Below are 20,266 nucleotides of genomic sequence, written 5' to 3' on the forward strand. Positions count from 1 at the left end.
GCAGCTACTGCATGTTTCAGAAAAACTAAGAAAAAGGCAGTTGTAGAAGATAAAGCCAGTTCACATTTATTCCAACATCTTATCAAGAGCTATATTTCTACAAAACAACAACAAAAGGCAAAAAACTACAATGGCACATAGCTGAAACAACTCTTCATGATTTTCACATGTGGATGCGAATCACAAGAGGTAAAATTCTATTCTTCAATATGCATAACAAAAAATACGTAGTTTACAAAATTTGAGTAGCACAAAGAGGTACCCTCCATAAAAACTCTCTTGTACAGAAATCCCGTAAAGATCAAGACGAAGGCAAACGTAGAAGGTGGTTAACATGAGTTGCACACTCGTGGATATAATATGCAGGAGCCTATCACTTCTGGCCAGATGGAAATACTACTGTTTAAGTAAGAGTAGCATCATTCACAATATGATTCAGGCAAGAAATGAACCATAGTAAAGCCCCAAGCCTGCAGCGGGCCTAAGCAAGACAGCAGCTGCTAGTCTTTCCCTTGAGTGAGAGCAGGTGCTGGCCTACATATAAACCATTTCCTGTTGCTTTGGGGCTCATTGGTTTCAGCTCTCACTTCTCACAGCTCAAATCTCAGATGTACAGCTAAAACATGAACCTTCTCTGCTGCACCACGCTAGGATGAACTCAGTTTTCTTTCCTGCCTCTGAGCAGAGGAAGCCTCCATTGCGTGGGGAGGCAAGCAAAGATAAGAGAATGGTTAATGAAGAAGGCTAAAGGGTGGAACCTGGGGTAATTGGGTTAAGGGTTTTTGACACAAGGCTAATGAAATCACAGTTTTGGTTTCTACTTCATCGTTCTAATCGTGATACCAGAAATCACTCTGCAATATGGCTAGATTCAATGAAAATCCTTCAGAGCTATAGATTCCAACAAGATATCTATTTAGCTGTTCCATGTACAGATATATTGGTGGCAAACTGCAACAGAAAAATGCAGAAGGTAGTCTCCTGTACAACTGTAGAGCTGATGCAGAAGTTAGGTAGTGATTTGAGTGATCTTATTCATTTCTCTATTAAAGCTAGTTTAATTAGATTCGTTTCCTCAGAATTACCTCCCACCTGCCATGAAACAGAAACTTTTCCTGTCGGTTATTAAGATATATGTGACTGATGTTTGATTACTGTTAGCGATCAGTTATTTCAAATATGGTCTATTTTTATTCATTTTAAATTTTGCTTTCCACACATTTTCACTAAAATTTCTCATATTTGGTAATAATTGTTTGTCTATAGTTTGTAAACACTTGTCTGTTTAAAGTTTCTACATACAAACTCACCTGCTGGAGTACTAGTTGAAAGGGAGTAGAAAAGGCATGTAAATACAGTGAAACTGCTGCAGTTAATTCATTTTTCTAGCTGAGTGAATATTTGCTTTTTTTTTTTTTTGATTACTATTTCAGGACTCCACACTGCTCTACCAATAAGTACAGGACTTGAAAATAATTGAGTAAGACAGAAATAATGTAATGACACCTTATCCATCCTTCTGTTCTAAAGAAAATGATTTGGAGACAGATATCAATTTAAACTCGTTTTACATTCTCTACCAAAACAAAAAGACTATAATATCTCTGCATTTTAAACAATCTACTAAATAGGGAGAAAAAACTATTTTATGAATTCACAGATTAAAAAAAAGTGGAAGTTTTAAAATAAAGATTAGCATTTGTAGGTGTTGCAGTGCTGTGCAGAACTAAGATTACTTCATATTCCTCTTTTAACAGTTTACTAAAATGACTAGCATTTGCTGATAAACTCTGCAGACTTATCAATACCCAGTCTAGCAACAACTTGTATTATATTTAACAAACAAAATGACATTGCAGCAGAGTAAATGCTAGCAAGAAAAGGGACTGTTTATAAGGCAAATAGAAGTGATGTTTGACGTTGCTGCCGCTATTAATTCATAGTGGTCCTTAGCTTGCAATATAACCTGTTGGAGAATAAACACATGAGCATTCAGTGTGTTTCTTGATTATTTTAGGGGTAAAAGCTGGCCTGGTTATTCTGTTATGTATGGTCATTTGGGTAAAATGTCATTGGATAGAATTAAAATCCCTCCCCTATGTTCATATTTAAAAGTTTAGTGCTCTCAGACTAAACACACTGTCAATCAAGGTTATCACAGAAAGAAGGAACAGATATCCTTTAAAAGATAAGGGGCAAAAATAATTTTAAAACAATTCTGCATTATGAAACTGGAAGCCTAATTACATAAGGACAACAAAAAATGTAATCTCAGGGAGAAGAAATTACATATAAGAAGTTTAACGAGCAACAAAAATGAGTGCAGGGAAGTGGGAAACTTTACACAGCCCTTCACCTTCTCAAAGATAATGACAACAAATGCTTCATTACTTGTGGCTATTTCATATTAGTTTCAGAAGTGTAATTTTTGCCCACCCTTCTCAGACTATCTCTACAGAATCTGTTCTCTCTCTTCGTTGCTTCAGGAAAATAGAATAAATACAATTTATCTCTGTAAAAAAAAAAAAAAGAAAAAGAAAAAAAGTAATTCTGCAGACTTCCTTCCTTCTGCAATTATTCAGCAACCCTATCATGCTTATATGAAAAAGGAAATAGGGGAAAAAGATGAAGCACTTGTGTACTCAGTTGTACTTCATTACAAAGAGGTAATGTGTATATCATTTGTACATCGTGTTATTTTTTCCATATAATATACCTCTGTTTACAGTAGTATCAAGGTATCTGCAGCAAGATACATTTCAGGTGTTTTAATAGGAATTCAAATAATTCAAGAATTTCTTATTACCCAACAGCAAAAATCAATATAAACCCATGACAAATAATCATTCAGAAATTTCTTATTCATTGTGATTTGATGCTCCTGCAGCTTCATAAAGGCTTAAAGGTTACTGAGTTTATTAGACAGTTCTTAAGCAGGTGAATACATTCAACTGATTTTCTAGAAGAAGAGTTCTGCCTACAGGTGTTCGTGAGAGTTTCTTACATTTGAAGTTTGGGAGCTAGAGGTAAGTTTTCTCATCAGGATTCTCTGTCAGGAGTCCCACATTAGAAAACACACTTTCATTTCAGAAAAGTAGAATACATAGCATTTACTGCCTTTCTCAGAATGTAGGAATTCATATTTTTGATTCAAGTGAAATATGCTGTCAAATTAATTTTGATATTTCATATCATGTAGTATTAATGTTCTTATTTATTATACACTACACTGCAAATGTGTGTTTGCCTAAAAACATTACTCATCCCTCTCAAGGCAGTAGTCACCAAAATATCATTTTTCTAGTGTACCACTCAGAAGACAAAGATAGTGAACAAGAGGTAATGGGATAAAACAATGATGCTCCTTTTAGACAGTTGTATAATTCTGCAGATACAAATTCTTAATTTTAACAGTATTTATAGAATAAGCTCTGGCTAGGTGAGAGAAAAAAAAAGCATTTTCAAGGCTTTTGTGTGACATCTGGGACATGACAAATACTATAATTATTTTGCAGATACAGTTCACCCTGATGGACCTGATGGACTGTTATTTAGAAATGCTTTGTAATTATCCTCTGCTTTCTTGAAGCAGCTACTAAATCAGGGATTGAAGTACACATCACAGGTGATAAAATATAAAACTGGAAAGATAGTATGTGGTTTTCAGCAAATGCTAATACTTCTCTCCTACAGTCACTGAAGTGTAACACTGGAGTTTTAAAAATTGTTTTCCAATTACAAATCTTAAATGAACAGTAATCAATCTAATTTCATCTTCCTTAAAGTCACAGGACAATTTTACAGCCATGTCCACTGCAAAGACTAATTTATGAGTTGACATTTTCATTTTGAAACTCATCTTATTAACCACTTAAGCATTCATAGCCATCTGTGGATGTTCTTATTATATGATGATCTTTCTCATATAAATAAAATGAAAATAACCCCAGTATTTTCATGTGCGGGAACACTGGAATGCTTTCTATTTACTTACTGTAAACTAACACCAATGACTAAGCAAAAGCGTGTTTGCCTTACCTGGTCCACTAACTGGAAGTAAAGATCATAGCAGTTGTCAAAAATGTATTTATAAGTTGAGTCCAGGCAGGCTGTTACACAATCTTTCACCACGGTACTAGCTCGAGGTGGGCTCTGTAATTCAAGGACCTAATAAAATATTTCATAAATGATAGAATTTCAGAATCATGTAGAGTAGAATAAATACAAGCGTTGCAATGAATATAGATCTGCAACACAAGATGAAAAGTGTTGAAATATAATAATGGTAAAAATATTAAAAAAATATATATGTTGGCTTCAGGTGATCTTAGTTTAAAAATGCATTAAAACATACACTTCAGTTAAGCAATTAAATGGTATCTCTAATCTTTATTAGAATGAGATTATTCATATAATGAAATTAGCATACATGCCCAAGGGTTTACATCTTGAGGTTTTCTTCTTTAAGATATCATTAAACCATAAAATTACATGATTTTCACTGCATATCAAAGAAACAACTCTTCATTTTCTAAAGTAATAGCTTCAGCTTTTTACTCCACTTAGGATACATAAATATGAACTTGAAGTTAATGAATCATTTAATTCTCTTTATGTAGTGCCTACCACAATGACATCACAAGCTATTGTTACAAGGTGTTTTGTGATTTTGTATTCCCATCCAGTTATATCAATTTACACCATTTTCATTCTAAAAAATCTTTCAGAACTGAACCACCTGGATATTTTGCAAATAAAGGACAATACCTTCATTCGAAAAAAAGTAATGCTGGTAAGCAGGTCCACAGTTGATTTCAGATCTTGAAGTCTTTCAGAATTGCTGGCAGGAAAGTTATCCTGTTGAATCAGGAAGAGAGGAATCACGTGAGATGGGAAGTAAAGGTATGATCCTTGAAAAACTAGGAAAAAATAATCTGGGAAAACAAAGACGATGCTTGAAAGGATTAGAAAAGTTCATCTGCTGCCTGAATTCTGCTTGTGAGAAAGTCAGTGATAAGTATCCCTTTGATGCAAATAGGAGCACTTCTGATAATGTTACTGGCTTTGTAATATGAATGTTTTAAATTACTATGATATTTTCAGAACATTGATGAAGTAAAGGTAGTACAAAAAGTCTTCGGAAGTGTTCCTAATGGAAATCATTTATGGATTTTCCATGGCACATAATTCACTTGTGGGCTTAAACTCTGTAGTAAGGTTACTGAAGGAATCATTCATGAAATTTTTGCTGCGATCTCTAGGTTAACAGGGAGACTGTTGGGAAATGCTGTTATTTAAATGGTTTCATACTAATGAAAGTCATCCTCATGCCCTGATAAAATTGGAATAACATTCTTCAGTGCTAAAAGAACTTAAAATGAATTTACATGCTCCATGAAGATTTAAGTCTTAAAAAGTGAATATGTGCAGCGTCTACTACCTGTAATGCCTTGAGGTTCTTTTAAACATTCCCTTCCCCTCTTTCCACTTTAGAAAGCAAGCCAGATGAACAGAGAAATCCCTGAGCTATATGCAGCCATTCCTAGAAGTTGAAAGGAGAGCTATAGCTGATGGAGCCCTTATAACTTATGTATCATCTAAATGTTTCATCATCCAGTGAAATGGAGAAAGAGAAGGAGTTCAGAATGGTATGATAATTGGCTGGTATTCAGTGCATGCTTCTTTCCAGTAAAGGCTGGGTTTGGAACACAACTAAGTGGAAGGAGCTTCTATGTAGCATGAATGAAATTGGGATTCCTATCATCAAGAAAAATGGGGAGTCAGATCCCAACATTCTTAGGATATCAGCTTGGTGACTGTAGAACCTCTCAAAATAAATGCAGCAGTAATTCCAATTTAAACTACATAAGTCTGTGAAGGCAATTCCCAGACGAATTAACTTAATCATGTTGTGAACTAATTTAAATAAAGTTGTTAAAACCTACTCTTTCTTGAATGTCTGCTCATCCCTTGACTCACTGTTAGCTTTTGGGGAAAAAAAAGGGAAAGAAAGAAAGAAAAAAACGTTTTCAAATTGAGAAAACAGTTAAAATGCTTTAATTCTCTAGTTTTTTTGTTCCTAAGGATTTGAAGTCTCCTGTTAGCACTCAGTATTTCAGTTTCTATGCCACAAGAGGGATTAATCTCTAAACCTCTAAAACAGATAAAGCACACAGGGATCTTTGTGGGAAAACACATTTGAGTTGTCCTCTAGGTAGAATATGGTGCACATACCCTGTATTTAGATAAATCAATCCTCAGCGAATTATGCAATTGATCCAGAAGTTTTATGAACTTTTCCCTCTGTAAAATGAAAACAAGAATATTTTGCAATAAGAACTGGCACAACTTTGTAATCAAGGGTAAAATTATAGCTTGCACTCCCCCCCCCCCTTTTTTTAAAAAAAAATAAAAAATAAAAAAAAAGAGAATGCATTTATCTACTAATTTACATTCTTAATTCATTTGAAGATAGATTGTTTTCCATTGTCTCATATAAAAGTCCTGGTCTGAGATATCTTTTACAACCGTGTTTTTGCTTTCTAAGCTATATTGTAATTTACCTGGTATGCATTCAACACTGTGCAGCTATGCAATGCATTAGTGAGGTGATGGACACTCTCCTAAACAGTATTTTCCTTTCTTAATGATTGACACATTCTTAAATAACTCAAACAAAATACCTAGAAATTGAAAAACATTGCCCAAAGTCTCTGACCAAAAATGCAGTAAGAGCATCAATTCAAAGTCCATAGTTATGTTACCAGCCCATACTAAAACAGATGAGCTTGTAAAAGTTTTTTATTTGCCTTGTAATTGCTTACAATCTTGAAGAAAACACTTTCTCCTCCCTTTAATATGTAAGAATTTATGTTCATTTACAGCAGAATTTGATGTAAAAGTACGATTGAAAATAACACTTCAGAAAACATTTTGCTGTGAGATAGTCAGCTGATTTGTGCCATTTCCAAGTAATACTAATGAGAGTTTTTAATTACCAGTCTTCATATTAGAATATATACCTTAGTCCACTGCACAAAATCTGCATACATCCTTGCCAGCCTATGTGAAAGTTGCAGTCTATTGGAAGTAGCAAGATCTGATAGCTCTCAGAATGCTATCCCTCAAATTGGATACACACTAATTTGAAACCAGAGTCCTTCATGCACTGTCACTTGTCACTCAGTGAAGCACTAACCTACATCCAAACCCACTAATTTGGCATGGTTCCCATAAGGAACCTTTTTTTTTTTTTTTTTTTTTTTTTTGTCATGCTATAAAACTACTGAAATATTCAGTCAGCCAAATCCTTCCCAGCTGCAGCCTGAGGACTTGAATTTGAGATGCTCTTTTTGATGAAGTGCAGCTATCCACTAACAAATGCCTTTTGGCCAAGAGAGAAAAATAATATAATATTTTGCCTATAAGTCAATCGTTTGAAGAAGGATCTCCAAATCTCTATTAATGATGCTTACTACTGTCTTTCCATCCATCTGTTGAACTATGAATTGGATTGGAACTTGCGTCAAAGGTAAACTGGCATTAACATCAGAGAGAGGATTTAATCTCTCTTCAATCTGAGGATAAAAGAAGGTAGTTCTGATCATTAGCAAAATGGAAGGAAAGAGCAGAAAATCTATTCAAAACATTCTAAATTTCAAAATCTGGGTAAAACTCAAAAGTCTAATTGGGCTTGAACATGGAAAGAGTTGTGTTGTTTCAACAGAGATGTAGAATCATACCATAATAAACCATCAATGAGTTTATAAAAAAAGTAGAGTAAGTACATAGCAAAATAAGTACATATTTCACTGTCATGGTAAAACAGTAATTAAATCATAAATATTCTGATAGTGCTTTTCATCTATGGAACTTTTTTACTTTCTAGAATGGAGCAGCATTAATACTCTTATTTCAAAGCAAACCTCTAGCAGCAGGAGATAAAATTCCATTTCAAGAACATGCTATCTCCAAACTAAAGACACAGACCTGGGTTCATATACATGGGAGTTCTTCCACCAACCTTAACATTTAAAATGAATTAACATTTAAAATAAGTATTTTCCTAAAAAAAATACTGCATGGACTTAAATAAGTGATTATTTAATGGAACTTACATACAGACTTCTGACATCCCCTAAATTTAAAAATACGTTATTGCATTAGTATTATTAGTGTTAGTACTATTTTAGGAGTATTTAGAACTAACTGTTAATTATTTACTGTATTTTACTATAAGCTGTAGCATTAGATCCTAAGAACACTCAAGATTCAGCAATAATAAAAAACAATCTTTGGTATTATTACTACACAAAATGTGTTGTTTTTTTTTTTTTAAACATGAGTTCTATCTTAAAGATGCTTGTGTATGAAATGCAGACATGTTTTGTTTCAACTATTTGAAGTATGAAAAATTTACACAGGAATGTTGTCCTTAATCCTTGCCAGCCTATGTGAAAGCAGCAGACTGTTGGCAGCAGCAAGATCTGATAGCTCTCAAAATGTGTGACTGTATCCACATCACCCTCAAAATAGGATATTTCCTATATCAAACACTGTTTGCTACAAATCAAAATTTCTTTTACCACCCAGAGCAATTTTTTTCTTTAAAAAACTAAAAATTTACACTTGTTCCAGGCACAGATTGGATTAATTTATTTGGCATAATCTGATAATTGTTTGTGACTTCTGATGGGAAGACAAAAGCAAAATTAGAAATAGATCTTCCTTGGTTTACTAGTTCAAATGTATAATTTCATAGTGTTGTCTTGAAAATCTTGAAAGTCATGTGTTTCTGTTATTCTTAATGATGGAAGAGAGGATTACAACCTCTGACACTACTTCACACCACTATAATTTGTATTTATTAAATTTTAATTGTTTTATATTTAATTTAATGTCAATAAACTGTTTTAAAGAAAATTTATAATGTTTTCATACATACTGTTAAATGAGAAATGATTAGATATCATATACAAATAAGGAAAGGAATGAATGCATTTTTCAGCATCAAATTGTGTTTATAATCTACCTCTGTCTATGTGATGTGTAATAGTAGAGATATGAAAGCAACGCCTTTGAACTACTGGTTTTCTTTCCTGCTCTCGTAGTCCCAGTGAAGGCAAGGGAATAGATTAGACAGTGTATTTTAATTTTGTTGTCATATTTTATCTACACTGTAAAATATATATCCGTAGAAGGAAAATCAACAACAACAAAGTACTACCACATCTTGAGATTCTGGTAGTCTGCCTAAAATTTCTGACATCTAGGACCAGGGCTTGGACAGTGCACCGTATTTTGGCAAAAAAAAAATAATAAAAAAAATTCAATTGTTATAGACATGTTATCTGCAAGTATTTATGGCTAGATTTATTAGGTTAGTATGAGTTTGCTAATGACATGCCCCAAGAGAGCAATTGTAACCTGTAATTAGTCTAGTGCAGTTAGTCTGCAAGACCCATTGCAATAAAGATAAAAACTGGTTGTTAAAGATTTTAGTTCTATGTGTGTGTGCTGTTTTTTTCTACCCTATACTCCTTGCATATAACCACATAGGGGTTTTAAAAGGAAATGAATAGTATCTTCTTTAGTTTTTATAGTGATTGATTGTAGACTCGGTAAAATCTTCAAAAGCTAACTGCAACACTCATTCTTTAAAATGACCAACTTTTTTTTTTAAGTATTATTCTGAATTTAGGAGTTAACATTGTATCATATATTAGAAAATAAGGATCAGTATTCTACTGAAAAATAAAATCTACTTACCCCAAAGTTAGTAGCTGCAAACCTATCTGAGGCAGATACATTAGTTGTTGCTGTAGTATGAGCATAGAAAGCATTTATATTGGCCAACAATGTACTCATAACTGCTGGAACACCAGGGCACATATATTTAGAAGACAGACAGGAAAAGTGCCTGTAATTCAAACAAACTGACAGTTATTTAAGGTGGCAAGGATTATGCACTTTCTGTCACCACAATTGCTTTTCAGCTGCAATGGTGTGATTTTCAAGCTATTTCATGACAAATTGTATAGATAAAAATGAAAAAATCCAGATGCTTGATATAATTACCACTTGTTAAATGCTGATATTTTCAAATAGAACACATCAGAGTCACATTTGCTTCTCACTCTGTTAATCCAAGGAGAAAATATAATTTAACTATCTTAATTGCTATTAAGCAAAACATTAATTATTAAACACAAACTTAAAACCAAACATGAACTTTCAATCATAAAAAGCCACAAGTGATCTATACTCAATTAGAGGAGAATTTAACTGATAATAATACAAAGACTCAAAACATTATTTTACTGTGGCTTATATTTTAGGCACCTTTATTATGAAAGGCGAACATCAACTTTCGGGTTCACCATGATTTGACTTCTGCCTAACTGAAATTGCTGCACTTTGGCTCAGGACAGTCTGTTAATCCTGAACCAGCTTCATGTTGGAAAATGTAATTTTTAAAGATACAGAAATCCATCATTGAGCAGGTTTGGGGCTTCAGGAGAGAAAAGGCTTTATCCCCCAATTTCTGCTGAGTCTGAGGAGATTTGTTCTCCCACAAGCCTGTAGCTGCTGTCCACCTCCCTACATCTGGAATGTTTTGATGCCAGAGAAAAACTACAGCACAGCCAGTCCTGTGGCATGGAGCTTGAACTAACAAGGGAGTATACTGCACAGTGTACTGCAAGCACATCACATAAAAATATGGACATGCATTTATTTATACAGCAAGATACACTACTGGAACATGTAAATGAAGCTCAGAGTGATGAACTCAGTTGACTACTGATGGCTGAAGCTGTCAGTAGAAGGATGAAAGATTTGATGAACCTTATACTCCCGTTATGAGTAGTTCAGTTAGAACTGTTTAAGGTACTTGTGAGATCTGGCACTCAGCAGTTTCCTACTCCAGTACATAGAGCTATATAGGTCACAGTACAAATATGAGAATTCATGCCCATATAATGTTAAATTCTACAGTAAAAGAAGGAAGAGTGAAAAGGAAGAAACTGCCACATTGCAGCACATGAGTGCAACTGGTCCCCAAGCTCAACGCATCCCTCAGGATTCCAAGATTTAGCCATACCAATGTTCAGAGTTGATAACTGAAAGTATTTTTGATGCAGTTCTAGCTTGTATTCAATAGAATCTTGTAAGAACTTGGGAGGAGTGCTGATCACAAACATAATAACACTGTGACATGATTTTGTATTAGGTTTTGAATAGTTCTGACTCCCTGACTTGCTAGTAACCTTTGTTTCACTTTTTGTAAAGAAACCAAAGACCATTACTGCTCACAGCACCTTGGACAAAGAAGTACAAGAAACCACTAACCCTGACTTCCACCCAGGTCTGAGTGGAAAAAGCTCTGATTTTTATAAAGTTTTTTTCGTGGGAAACTAGAATTCATTAGGTAACATTTTAAACACTGTTGAGCAGTGAGAACATAATGGCAGGCCTAAATTAGGTCATCCAAGAAAAAAAAAAAAAGTTAATCTGTTGTAAGTATACAGTATTTGAACTGGAAGGAGGTCTTATATAACTCATTTACTCTAAATGTTAAAAAAAAAAAAAGTCAGAAATACCAGTTTTAAGTTTACCTGTTTACTTGTTCAAAATAAGAAGTATGTTTGTTATGTACAAAGAACTTATATATATATATATACTTATAACATATATAACATATAACTTATATATATATATATATATAAAAGCATAAGAGATAGAAGATGTATGAAAGACCTAACACAGGAAGAAAGTGAATAACATTATTGCAAAACATGAAATTTCAAGATCTGCAGTTAGGCAGGATTGTGAAGAAGATAAGGGGATAAGGGATAAATGAATACAGATGAGAAAGATACTGAGGGGGATTAGCCAAGGAAGAAGTGGTGAAAACGAGGATGCAGACAACAGAACAGGGTGAAGAAACTCTAATCACTCTGCAGCTCTATGCATGTCTTAAGGTCCTGTCTTGTCAGTACGCTCCTCCTAACAGGAGTATCTGGCTCCTCCGTACAATTTTTCCTTAAGAGCATAAGCAAAGCAGTGTGTTGGGCCAGTACCATATGGGTCTAGTGCCCATTCAAGAAATTAACTTGAATTTTGACCGAACTTGGTCCTGCTGAACTTAAGCCAAGTAACCTTCAGAGCTGTCACTGCTCAAATAATCCTCAAACCACGTCACTTCAGTTTATTTGAATCTTGTGATTGGTTTCTGTTCCTAAAGATATTAAAACAAACAAACAAGCTCTTTACAATTCTTACAAGCCTACACACACACATTCCACCTATGTTACTTTTTCTGATACCCTCTTAGTCTCCCAGGGGTCCTCTGAATTCCTTCACTGTGAGACCTGCCTGATGTTCTTATGAGTGACCCTCTTCATCATATTCCCACTCTTTGATGTTCTAAGGGTCCAGAAGTTTGCTTCTGCTAATGAGATAACAATGTCTTTTCCAGGGTCTCTCACATCACTGGCGTAGTCTATTTGCAGATGTTTTTCTTAATAGTCCTTTAGGCAATCTGTTATTTCACATCTGTCAAACAACTCTTACTTTTTCAGTTAGCCTATATTTTTTGGTTACGTGTATAATTTAAAATGGAGATTGGGATGTGCTGCAGAAGGCAGCACATGAAGGTGCTTCTTTTGCTTTTCAGGTACTCCCTCTCAGTTCACAGACTCAGACTATGAATGCTCATTTACAGATTCAGAAATGAGCTGAAAATAATACTCTGCCAGTACCTCACATTGCTCCAAAACAAACCCTCTCCAACACTTTCATTTACTTCAGAAATGAGACATCTAAATTGCAATGTTTATTTCATAAATCTGTGTCAGGTCACAGACACATTTAAAAAGAAGGAAACTCCAAAACTCTCCAGATGTCCAGGTTCAGGAATCAATCGTCATTAATGTGCCTGATCTCTTTTGCTCAGTACCTAGATATCAGACATGGGTTCTCTAAAATTATTGGCCAAACAATTCTTAACATCCTTAGTTAATGAGACAGGTTACAAAACCTGTACATTTGAAGACAAAGACAGACGTTTGAAATACTACTCACATCAACTACTCACAGCAAGGTAAATGTGATCCTAAATACAACCACCTATCATTACAGCTAGGTTATCGCTATGGTCAGTGTAGGACAAGTCTCAGACTCATCCTAGGTTTAAAGTGTGCTTTAATTGTCGATGAGTGCTTAGAGTATGTGTGTGATCCATAAGGTAGTTTAAACTAAAGATGTAACCAACTTGCCCTGAAATTGAAAAGCAATTACCTGGAAAACTTCTAAAATCATAATTTTCTAACACTTTTGCATCTCACTAGATAAATCCTCTTATAATTTAAGTCAGTTTCCAAGAAAATGATCAGGCCATTAATTATGCATGTACTAACACCTAAAGAAAATCCCACCACGTATTTGTATTCATATTCTTTTATTTATTTATTTATTTATTTATTTTGCTACTTTAGAGTATCATTGCAAGTCTCTGAAGTATTAAGGACATAAGATTACAGCAGAAGTTGACAGTGTGATGAAACAAGGTTTTAATCCCCCCAAAGCTAGGCTAAGGAGCTAAATAATTGCTGGATTTTCTAGTTTACATAGAGTCTGGAAGAGAAGAGATCCAGCTGGGGATGGGAGGCAGGAGAGGCACACTTATATTAAAGAGAGTCTAGGGCTTCAGTCTTCATATGAGGGGTCCTTTTGTATCTGCAGCCTTTCAAGGCCAAGCCAGGAGACCGACTTCCGGGGCTTTCTCTAGCATTAGACTCTATTTAAAGTATTTTCATGCTGGGTTTATATATCACATCCTTGCATTGATATGGTGGCATATATTGATACTTAAAACTCCTATCATGCTAGTCATGTTCAAAGTGCTTTGCAAACATTTCTCAACATTCCTAGAAGGTAGATCATTAAGTGCTACTATCTAAATTTTGTAAAATTGAGAGAAACTGCTCAAGTATACACAGCAAATCAATCACATGGACCTGGACTAGAACTCAGCATTCCCAGCTCATAGTGATAATACCAAACCTTCATTCATTGCCAGTATTTTTCAGAAGTGCTTTTAAATACCTCAGCATGAATCTGATAAAGATGTGACCAAGCTACCTACTTAAGAAAATATTTCAACGTCTCATATGTTTTCTACAAAGTGGAAAAACAATAATTTCCTTTGTATAAAATAAAATAGTGATATCAGATTATTGTCGCCAGTTTCAGGTAACCTTAAAGTTAATAGATATCTCATCAGATCTATTTACCACATGAATTTTGAGAAACACATGTAGAGATTATCAGAACTATCTTTGAAAAAATTGACAACAAAATAATTAACACGTAATTGTATCACTGACTTAAAATTTCCAGAAATCTTCTAATAGACCTAAAGATCCTTAGCGCATGAGTAACCCTAAGCTGGAAATAAGAAGGCACTAATAACTCCAATTACTCTCAGAGTCATACTTCTGGTGTATGCTCTGCCAAGGGGACTCAGCAGCAGTTGCTATGTGAGAAACCATTAATATTGTATTGACTGCCCTCAGGAAACAAGACGGACTGTGGAAAAATAGTTTGGGTCAACATTTTAAGTTCAGGGAGATCTCTTCTGCAGGTTCATCTAATGAGTAAATGTTGAGCTACCATCTTGAAAACAGGCCCAAATTGTATTTATTTGTTGTAGGGAAAATTTGAACCTATTGATATAATTTTGTCATGCCCTTACTTAGATCACTGCACTGTTCTACCTGTAATTTGGTTAGTGATGTTGATGACAGCATCAGTGTCAAGCAACAGTTATGTGAATTTTTGCTTCTCTGTGTCTTTAATAAAATTGTCAAAATTTACAGAACCATGTTTATCACATGCAATAATATCCATGACTCTGAGAGTGCTGATAACCCATGTAAAAAATTTGAAAGCCAACTGGCTTACTAGTACTTGCTACAATAAAATAAAATAAAATAAAATAAAATAAAATAGGAAACTTTATTCCTTGTCTTTGTAGATCCTTGGAAACAGCAGCCAATAGCATGAGTAATAACTAACACTTCACATTTGGCACATGATATCACAGCAAACATTGTCAAGTCTCACATACTTTGGAGTATATATTGCACTGCTTAAGCTAGAGCCCTGTGTTTAAAACCAGGTCTACTGGCCTTATTTTGCAACTTTCCTACCATTCAATTTCCTGACCAACTGTCAGTGCAAAAATTTAATTTACAAATTATGAGATATACTGTAGAAATATTCTGCAACTAGATTCTTGAGTGTAAAATGCTTACACAGTGTTCCTTTGGGCCAAGTGATTAGGTTCAAATTGTCTCTCTGTTCTATGGGAGAAAATTGCTTGCTTTTAGTAGGAGGATATTGTTACAAAATGGAATCTAAATCAAGAAGCTGTAAATTGCTCCCAACTCTTAAAGTTGTTCTAGGAGAGAAACATGATTTCAAACACAAATAAAACCAACAGGTAATAGTCCAAAAGATAATTTGACATGACAAATCTACAGTTTCTTCACTACTCTTCTCCCCAAAGTCTGGACACACTGAGACATGTCTACAGATGAATCAGCAAAACAATATATACGTATATACATTCGTATGCAATATTGAGATTACATTCATTACTGATTTTATTCCTAACTAACTTAAACAAGTTGTGCTCTTAAGTATTATGTGGACTACCCCTCAAATAGGGATTACTGGTAATTAAAATGGAACTTTTTAAAATGCAAATGGACATGGGTATTGGGGCAATGAGATCATAGTCTTGGTTTCCTGTGTGAATTACTTCTGACTACCAATTTCAAATTCACTTATTATACTTGCCGGAAATGCTGGGCTTGCAGTTATAAACAGTAAGGAAATTGGTGGAAAAGGTACAGAAGAAAACAAGAACAGAAGGAGGACAAGCCGAAGTAGGTCATGTAACTTAAAATGACTTAGTTAGAGTTTTTGTGCAAGGATTTCTGAAAAATATGTTGCAGTATTTGCCCAGTTCCAAGTTAGATGTTCAGACTAAATTTACTTCCTTTTAATCAAAGTCTGTATGTTATGTTTTATACTAATATAAAAATAAAGCATCTTCTTAATATGAAAATGGAACCCATTGCTAACCCTGTTAAATGAAAAAGCTTTTAAAATGCCTGCATGTCAATTATATTTCTATTTTTACAATGCTGACTTCTGCTACATTTGAATTTTAAAAGTCAGTTTCAAACTTTCCAGTACTTTGATTTTTTCCTGTAGTTTTTCACACAATCATAATAAAGACATGAAAGAGGAGAACCTTCAAAGTCACCTTTTCAATTAAGACTGCTCAATTGAGTACAGCCATGCTGTACTGAAGTAACAAGCTACTTGGGCCGTAGGTAAGAGGAAACACTAATGCTAAATAGAGACCTGCTTTATTTCCCAAGCAAAATGGTAATAATAAACCTCCCTTGGCATCAATAGCTGTTGAGGATTCATCTCCTATAACCCTGAGTTATTTTTTGTATGGATAGCAAGAACAACTTTATCACTTTAGAGATTAACATTTTGGTAAAACTGGCATATCACTTTAAATCAAGTTATAAAATTATACTATGCTAGTTAATAAGTACCATATATTAATCAAGATGTAAAGACATAAATGGGTGTTGGAAATTTAAACATGAACAACCAATCACTAGCAAAGAATAGGCAATCAGAAATTCCAACTTCTATTCATGAAACTAGTTCATGAACTCCTCCATAGGTAGTAGGGATATACAATACCATGGGGGAACTGTCAAGTATAATTAATTCTTCCGTGCAATGTTAAGGTCCTTGGAGGAAGAACATTAAACAAGTATATATTACAAATATACCCTCTCCCTTTCTAATAGACATCCAGAACAATAATTCACAATTAGCTATATTAAGGGAAAGAGATGCTCATTGCAATACCAGATGTTGTCATTACATTCTGCAATAGAAAGAAAACGTTATATGTTTATGTGCCCTCATACTATAGAAAAAAATAATTCTTTAAGATGTGCTGTAAAGAGATGGAGGAAACAAAATGAATGTTCTGATTTAAAATTCCATAATATCAGCTTTCTATAGTGTCAATGGAGTCCTCTGTCATTTGGAGTCCTCTGCTTTCCTATGGCTGCAGTAGAAGCAGAATATAACCCCCTTCACTGGCAAACTTTTTACTGGACAAGGTAAGAATATACGATAGGGCTCTTGTATCACCAGGCTTCTAAGCTCAGTGGTGTTGTATTCTAAAGTAATCAGACAGGTACTTCAATACGGACAATGTAGTAATATGTTCTAATACTATTAAAAATGGTTTGCATGAATTATGTATATAATAGAAAGTTACTATAGCCATCACTGGCATTCTGTGATGATTTCCATATTCCTTGAAAAGAGTATGTAGCCTGTGAAACCCTCTTCTAGATAGTACAGTAACCCAATCCCATCTAATACATTGAAATCTTTCTGATCCTTGCCACACATAAATATCATAAGGATTAAGAAATACATTAGTGATAATACTAGTAACAGTTTATAAAATATTTATAATATATCTTAATGCCATTGCATCTGAGCAGCCCTTCAATGAGAATCAAAGGGACAGAAAAGACTGGAAGAATTAAAAGTCAGGAACTGGGGTGAATGGAAAATGAAAGCACAATGGCTTGAAACTCATTAGTTTTCTCACACATTCTCAACAGTAGTGCCAAAAAACAAACAAAAAACAACAGCAAAAAAAAACCGATAATACTTACGTCATAGCTTGATAAATATATTCAATTCCATAACGCATTGCAAATTCATCTACAATTTCTTGTGCAGCATCATCAAAATACACCTTCCAGGCTTCATCACCTCTCACTTCAGGGATTTTTACAACACCATTACCTTTAACTTCCGTCAAGTAATGGAATAGATTCTAAATGTAAGAAAGTTTTCAAATAGGAATTTTAAGCTTTTAAATGGCATTCTAAAAATATGTCCTGTATAATCAGCAATATGCTCATTAACTTAGATTTTATTTATTTATTTATTAAAGGGTGGCACCAACAAAATGTCCATGACACTAAATGCATTTGTGTGTCTGTGTGAGTGTGGGTAGTGGAACTCTGGTAGTATAGGCCTATGATTCAGCACTTTGATCTATCTCACATAAAGTCACCTCAGTGAACTGGCACAGAGAGACTGCAAAATAAAGTTGCGCAGAAACTTTCTGTACTCTCCTATACACCCTTGATAATGAATTAAATCATGAAGTTATAGAGAAGTATCAAATACAAAGAAAATCTCTGAAAGACACACACCGATTCATCAGTGATTTTATTTTTTTAATTATTGACAAAAGTAATCTATATGATTTCTCTACTATACAGAAATGGTTGGTCTTCTTGATGCTAGCAAGCATGTGTGGAGGATTAAATACTAAAAAAAAAAAACAAACCACTCTTGGGGGAGAACTTTGTTGACTCCACCTCCTTTTTTTTTTTCTTTTTCTTTTTTTCTGACTCCTGCTGGCAAGAATGATCTATTGATGCTACATTGTTCCCTCTTTGACTATGAACCTTGGTATGCCAACCAAAAATAAGCTCATCCTGAAGTGTCGCAGTAGTTTTTATCAACGTTCTATTTTTTTATCACATTTTTCTTTATCTGTGCAACAACTGAATAGTAACTTCTATAATAGCTTGCTTTCTTTAACTTCTCCAACATACCTCATGTAAACAGGTGTACTGCACATGGTAGGGAGCAACTTTCTCCTCTCCTTTTATTTCAACGCTGATTTTCAATCTTATAGCACCAGAGACAGCAGATTTATCTGTACGTTTTTCTGAAGGGCAGAAAAATAATACATTAGTAACTATGAAGAATACAAACTGTCATTTGAAAAACTTTCATTTAGAGCCAGAAAGTCCTGCTGTTGAGAACAAGATAATACCTTTTAAATACCTCACATACAGTTCAGGCCATGAAGCTGAACAGGCTGCATAGCACTTTAAGCAACACTTTCCCTTTTTCAACAGAAATTATTTCAATTTTCTATCTGGTATCTGCGCTAATTGTTATTTTCATTATTAACATTTTACTTTAGTTATGAAAACTATAGCAACAGCCCAAACTACTATGTCTTAGAGAAACTTAAAATGTTAGAAGAAATCTATTCCAGTTCAGCTAAGCTGAGTCTTACAGAAGAAATTATATAAATAACTTATTTCTAAAGCTAGTCCATTTAGTTGCTGTCATTGCTGTCAATGACAACTGTCAATGAATAAAATTTGGAATTCATAATGACACATCTTATTTGTAAAATATCTTATTTGTAAAAAAATCTAATTTTAAAAAGGAAATTAAGCAAAGCTTTATTTCCATTGTTAAAAAGAAATCAAATACACATCCATACATTTTACTATGCAACAAAACATTGGCCAGGGAAACAAGGACCATTGATAAGGAAACAAGTGCTTTACAATTTCAGAAAATTATGTCACACAATTCACCTGAAGTATTTCTGAGAACAGGCAACCTAGATAAAAAAGTTAATGACAAACTTTTGTTATCAAATGTAGGAGATTAACTTTTAAATGGTTACTTCAGAACACTTATTGCACACTAAGGTTTTCAGAATTAAAGAAGAGTTTTATGCTTAGATTTAGATTAAGGGATTACATTCTGAGACACACTATCATTGATTTACTTCTGGTTCAAAGAGTGATACTTCTTAAGACCTGACCAGACAAGAATGTACAATCTTTAAAGATAACAGACAGCATTTTGAGCTCCAGCAGACTACTTTGAATTTAAGACTAAACATGTAAACACATTTAACATGTATAAAACAGAAGAACAAACAAGTTTCATGAATAATGATGGATGTAAATAATGAAAAACAAAGATGATTAGGTATAGAAGAATGGTATATACATAATCTTAAAAAATGTAATAAAGTGAATGTACACACAGAAAATATTCACTAGTAAAACTTTTTATCATATAATAATACTGTGAATGGACTAGTCTGAAGTGATGGCTTTTCTTACATTTTTTTAAAACTTTTATATTAAATTGAAATATTTGTCTTTGTTGTGATTAGTTTGCTTTCCGTAATTATAACTCTGGATTGAAACCCAGAAAATATCTTTTATTTTCAAATCGACCTGTAACATCTAAGATTTTAAAAATTGCATATCAGATATGTAACCAAAGCTACATATTCTGAAGTACCAAATGC

The 20,266-nt window shown here is 34.0% G+C and overlaps 1 protein-coding gene and 1 long non-coding RNA gene across 6 annotated transcripts in view; one reads left to right on the forward strand and one right to left on the reverse strand.

Annotated features, from left to right (window-relative positions):
- Positions 1 to 6,624, forward strand: part of LOC106033679 (uncharacterized) — a 103,545-nt gene extending 96,921 nt beyond the window's left edge. For 3 of the 5 annotated variants that reach the window (XR_010834287.1, XR_001205476.3, XR_010834286.1), the window contains 3 exons: positions 2 to 189; positions 4,728 to 4,902; positions 5,494 to 6,624. This is a non-coding gene — a long non-coding RNA (uncharacterized lncRNA). Of the gene's footprint in view, position 1; positions 190 to 3,515; positions 3,626 to 4,727; positions 4,903 to 5,493 lie in introns of all 5 variants that reach the window. The other 2 variants (XR_010834285.1, XR_007161902.2) reach the window with 2 other exon arrangements.
- The window catches only part of UNC13C (unc-13 homolog C), a 161,110-nt gene that overhangs the window by 63,946 nt on the left and 76,898 nt on the right, over positions 1 to 20,266 (reverse strand). The window contains exons 11-16 of the mRNA XM_013177313.3: positions 18,753 to 18,868; positions 17,796 to 17,959; positions 9,769 to 9,919; positions 6,235 to 6,303; positions 4,768 to 4,857; positions 4,039 to 4,167 (exon numbers count right to left, since the gene is read on the reverse strand). Coding sequence (XP_013032767.3) covers positions 4,039 to 4,167; positions 4,768 to 4,857; positions 6,235 to 6,303; positions 9,769 to 9,919; positions 17,796 to 17,959; positions 18,753 to 18,868 — 719 coding nt within the window. The remainder of the gene's footprint in view (positions 1 to 4,038; positions 4,168 to 4,767; positions 4,858 to 6,234; positions 6,304 to 9,768; positions 9,920 to 17,795; positions 17,960 to 18,752; positions 18,869 to 20,266) is intronic.

The sequence above is a fragment of the Anser cygnoides genome, chromosome 11 (assembly GCF_040182565.1).
Source record: "Anser cygnoides isolate HZ-2024a breed goose chromosome 11, Taihu_goose_T2T_genome, whole genome shotgun sequence".
NCBI lineage: Eukaryota > Metazoa > Chordata > Aves > Anseriformes > Anatidae > Anser > Anser cygnoides.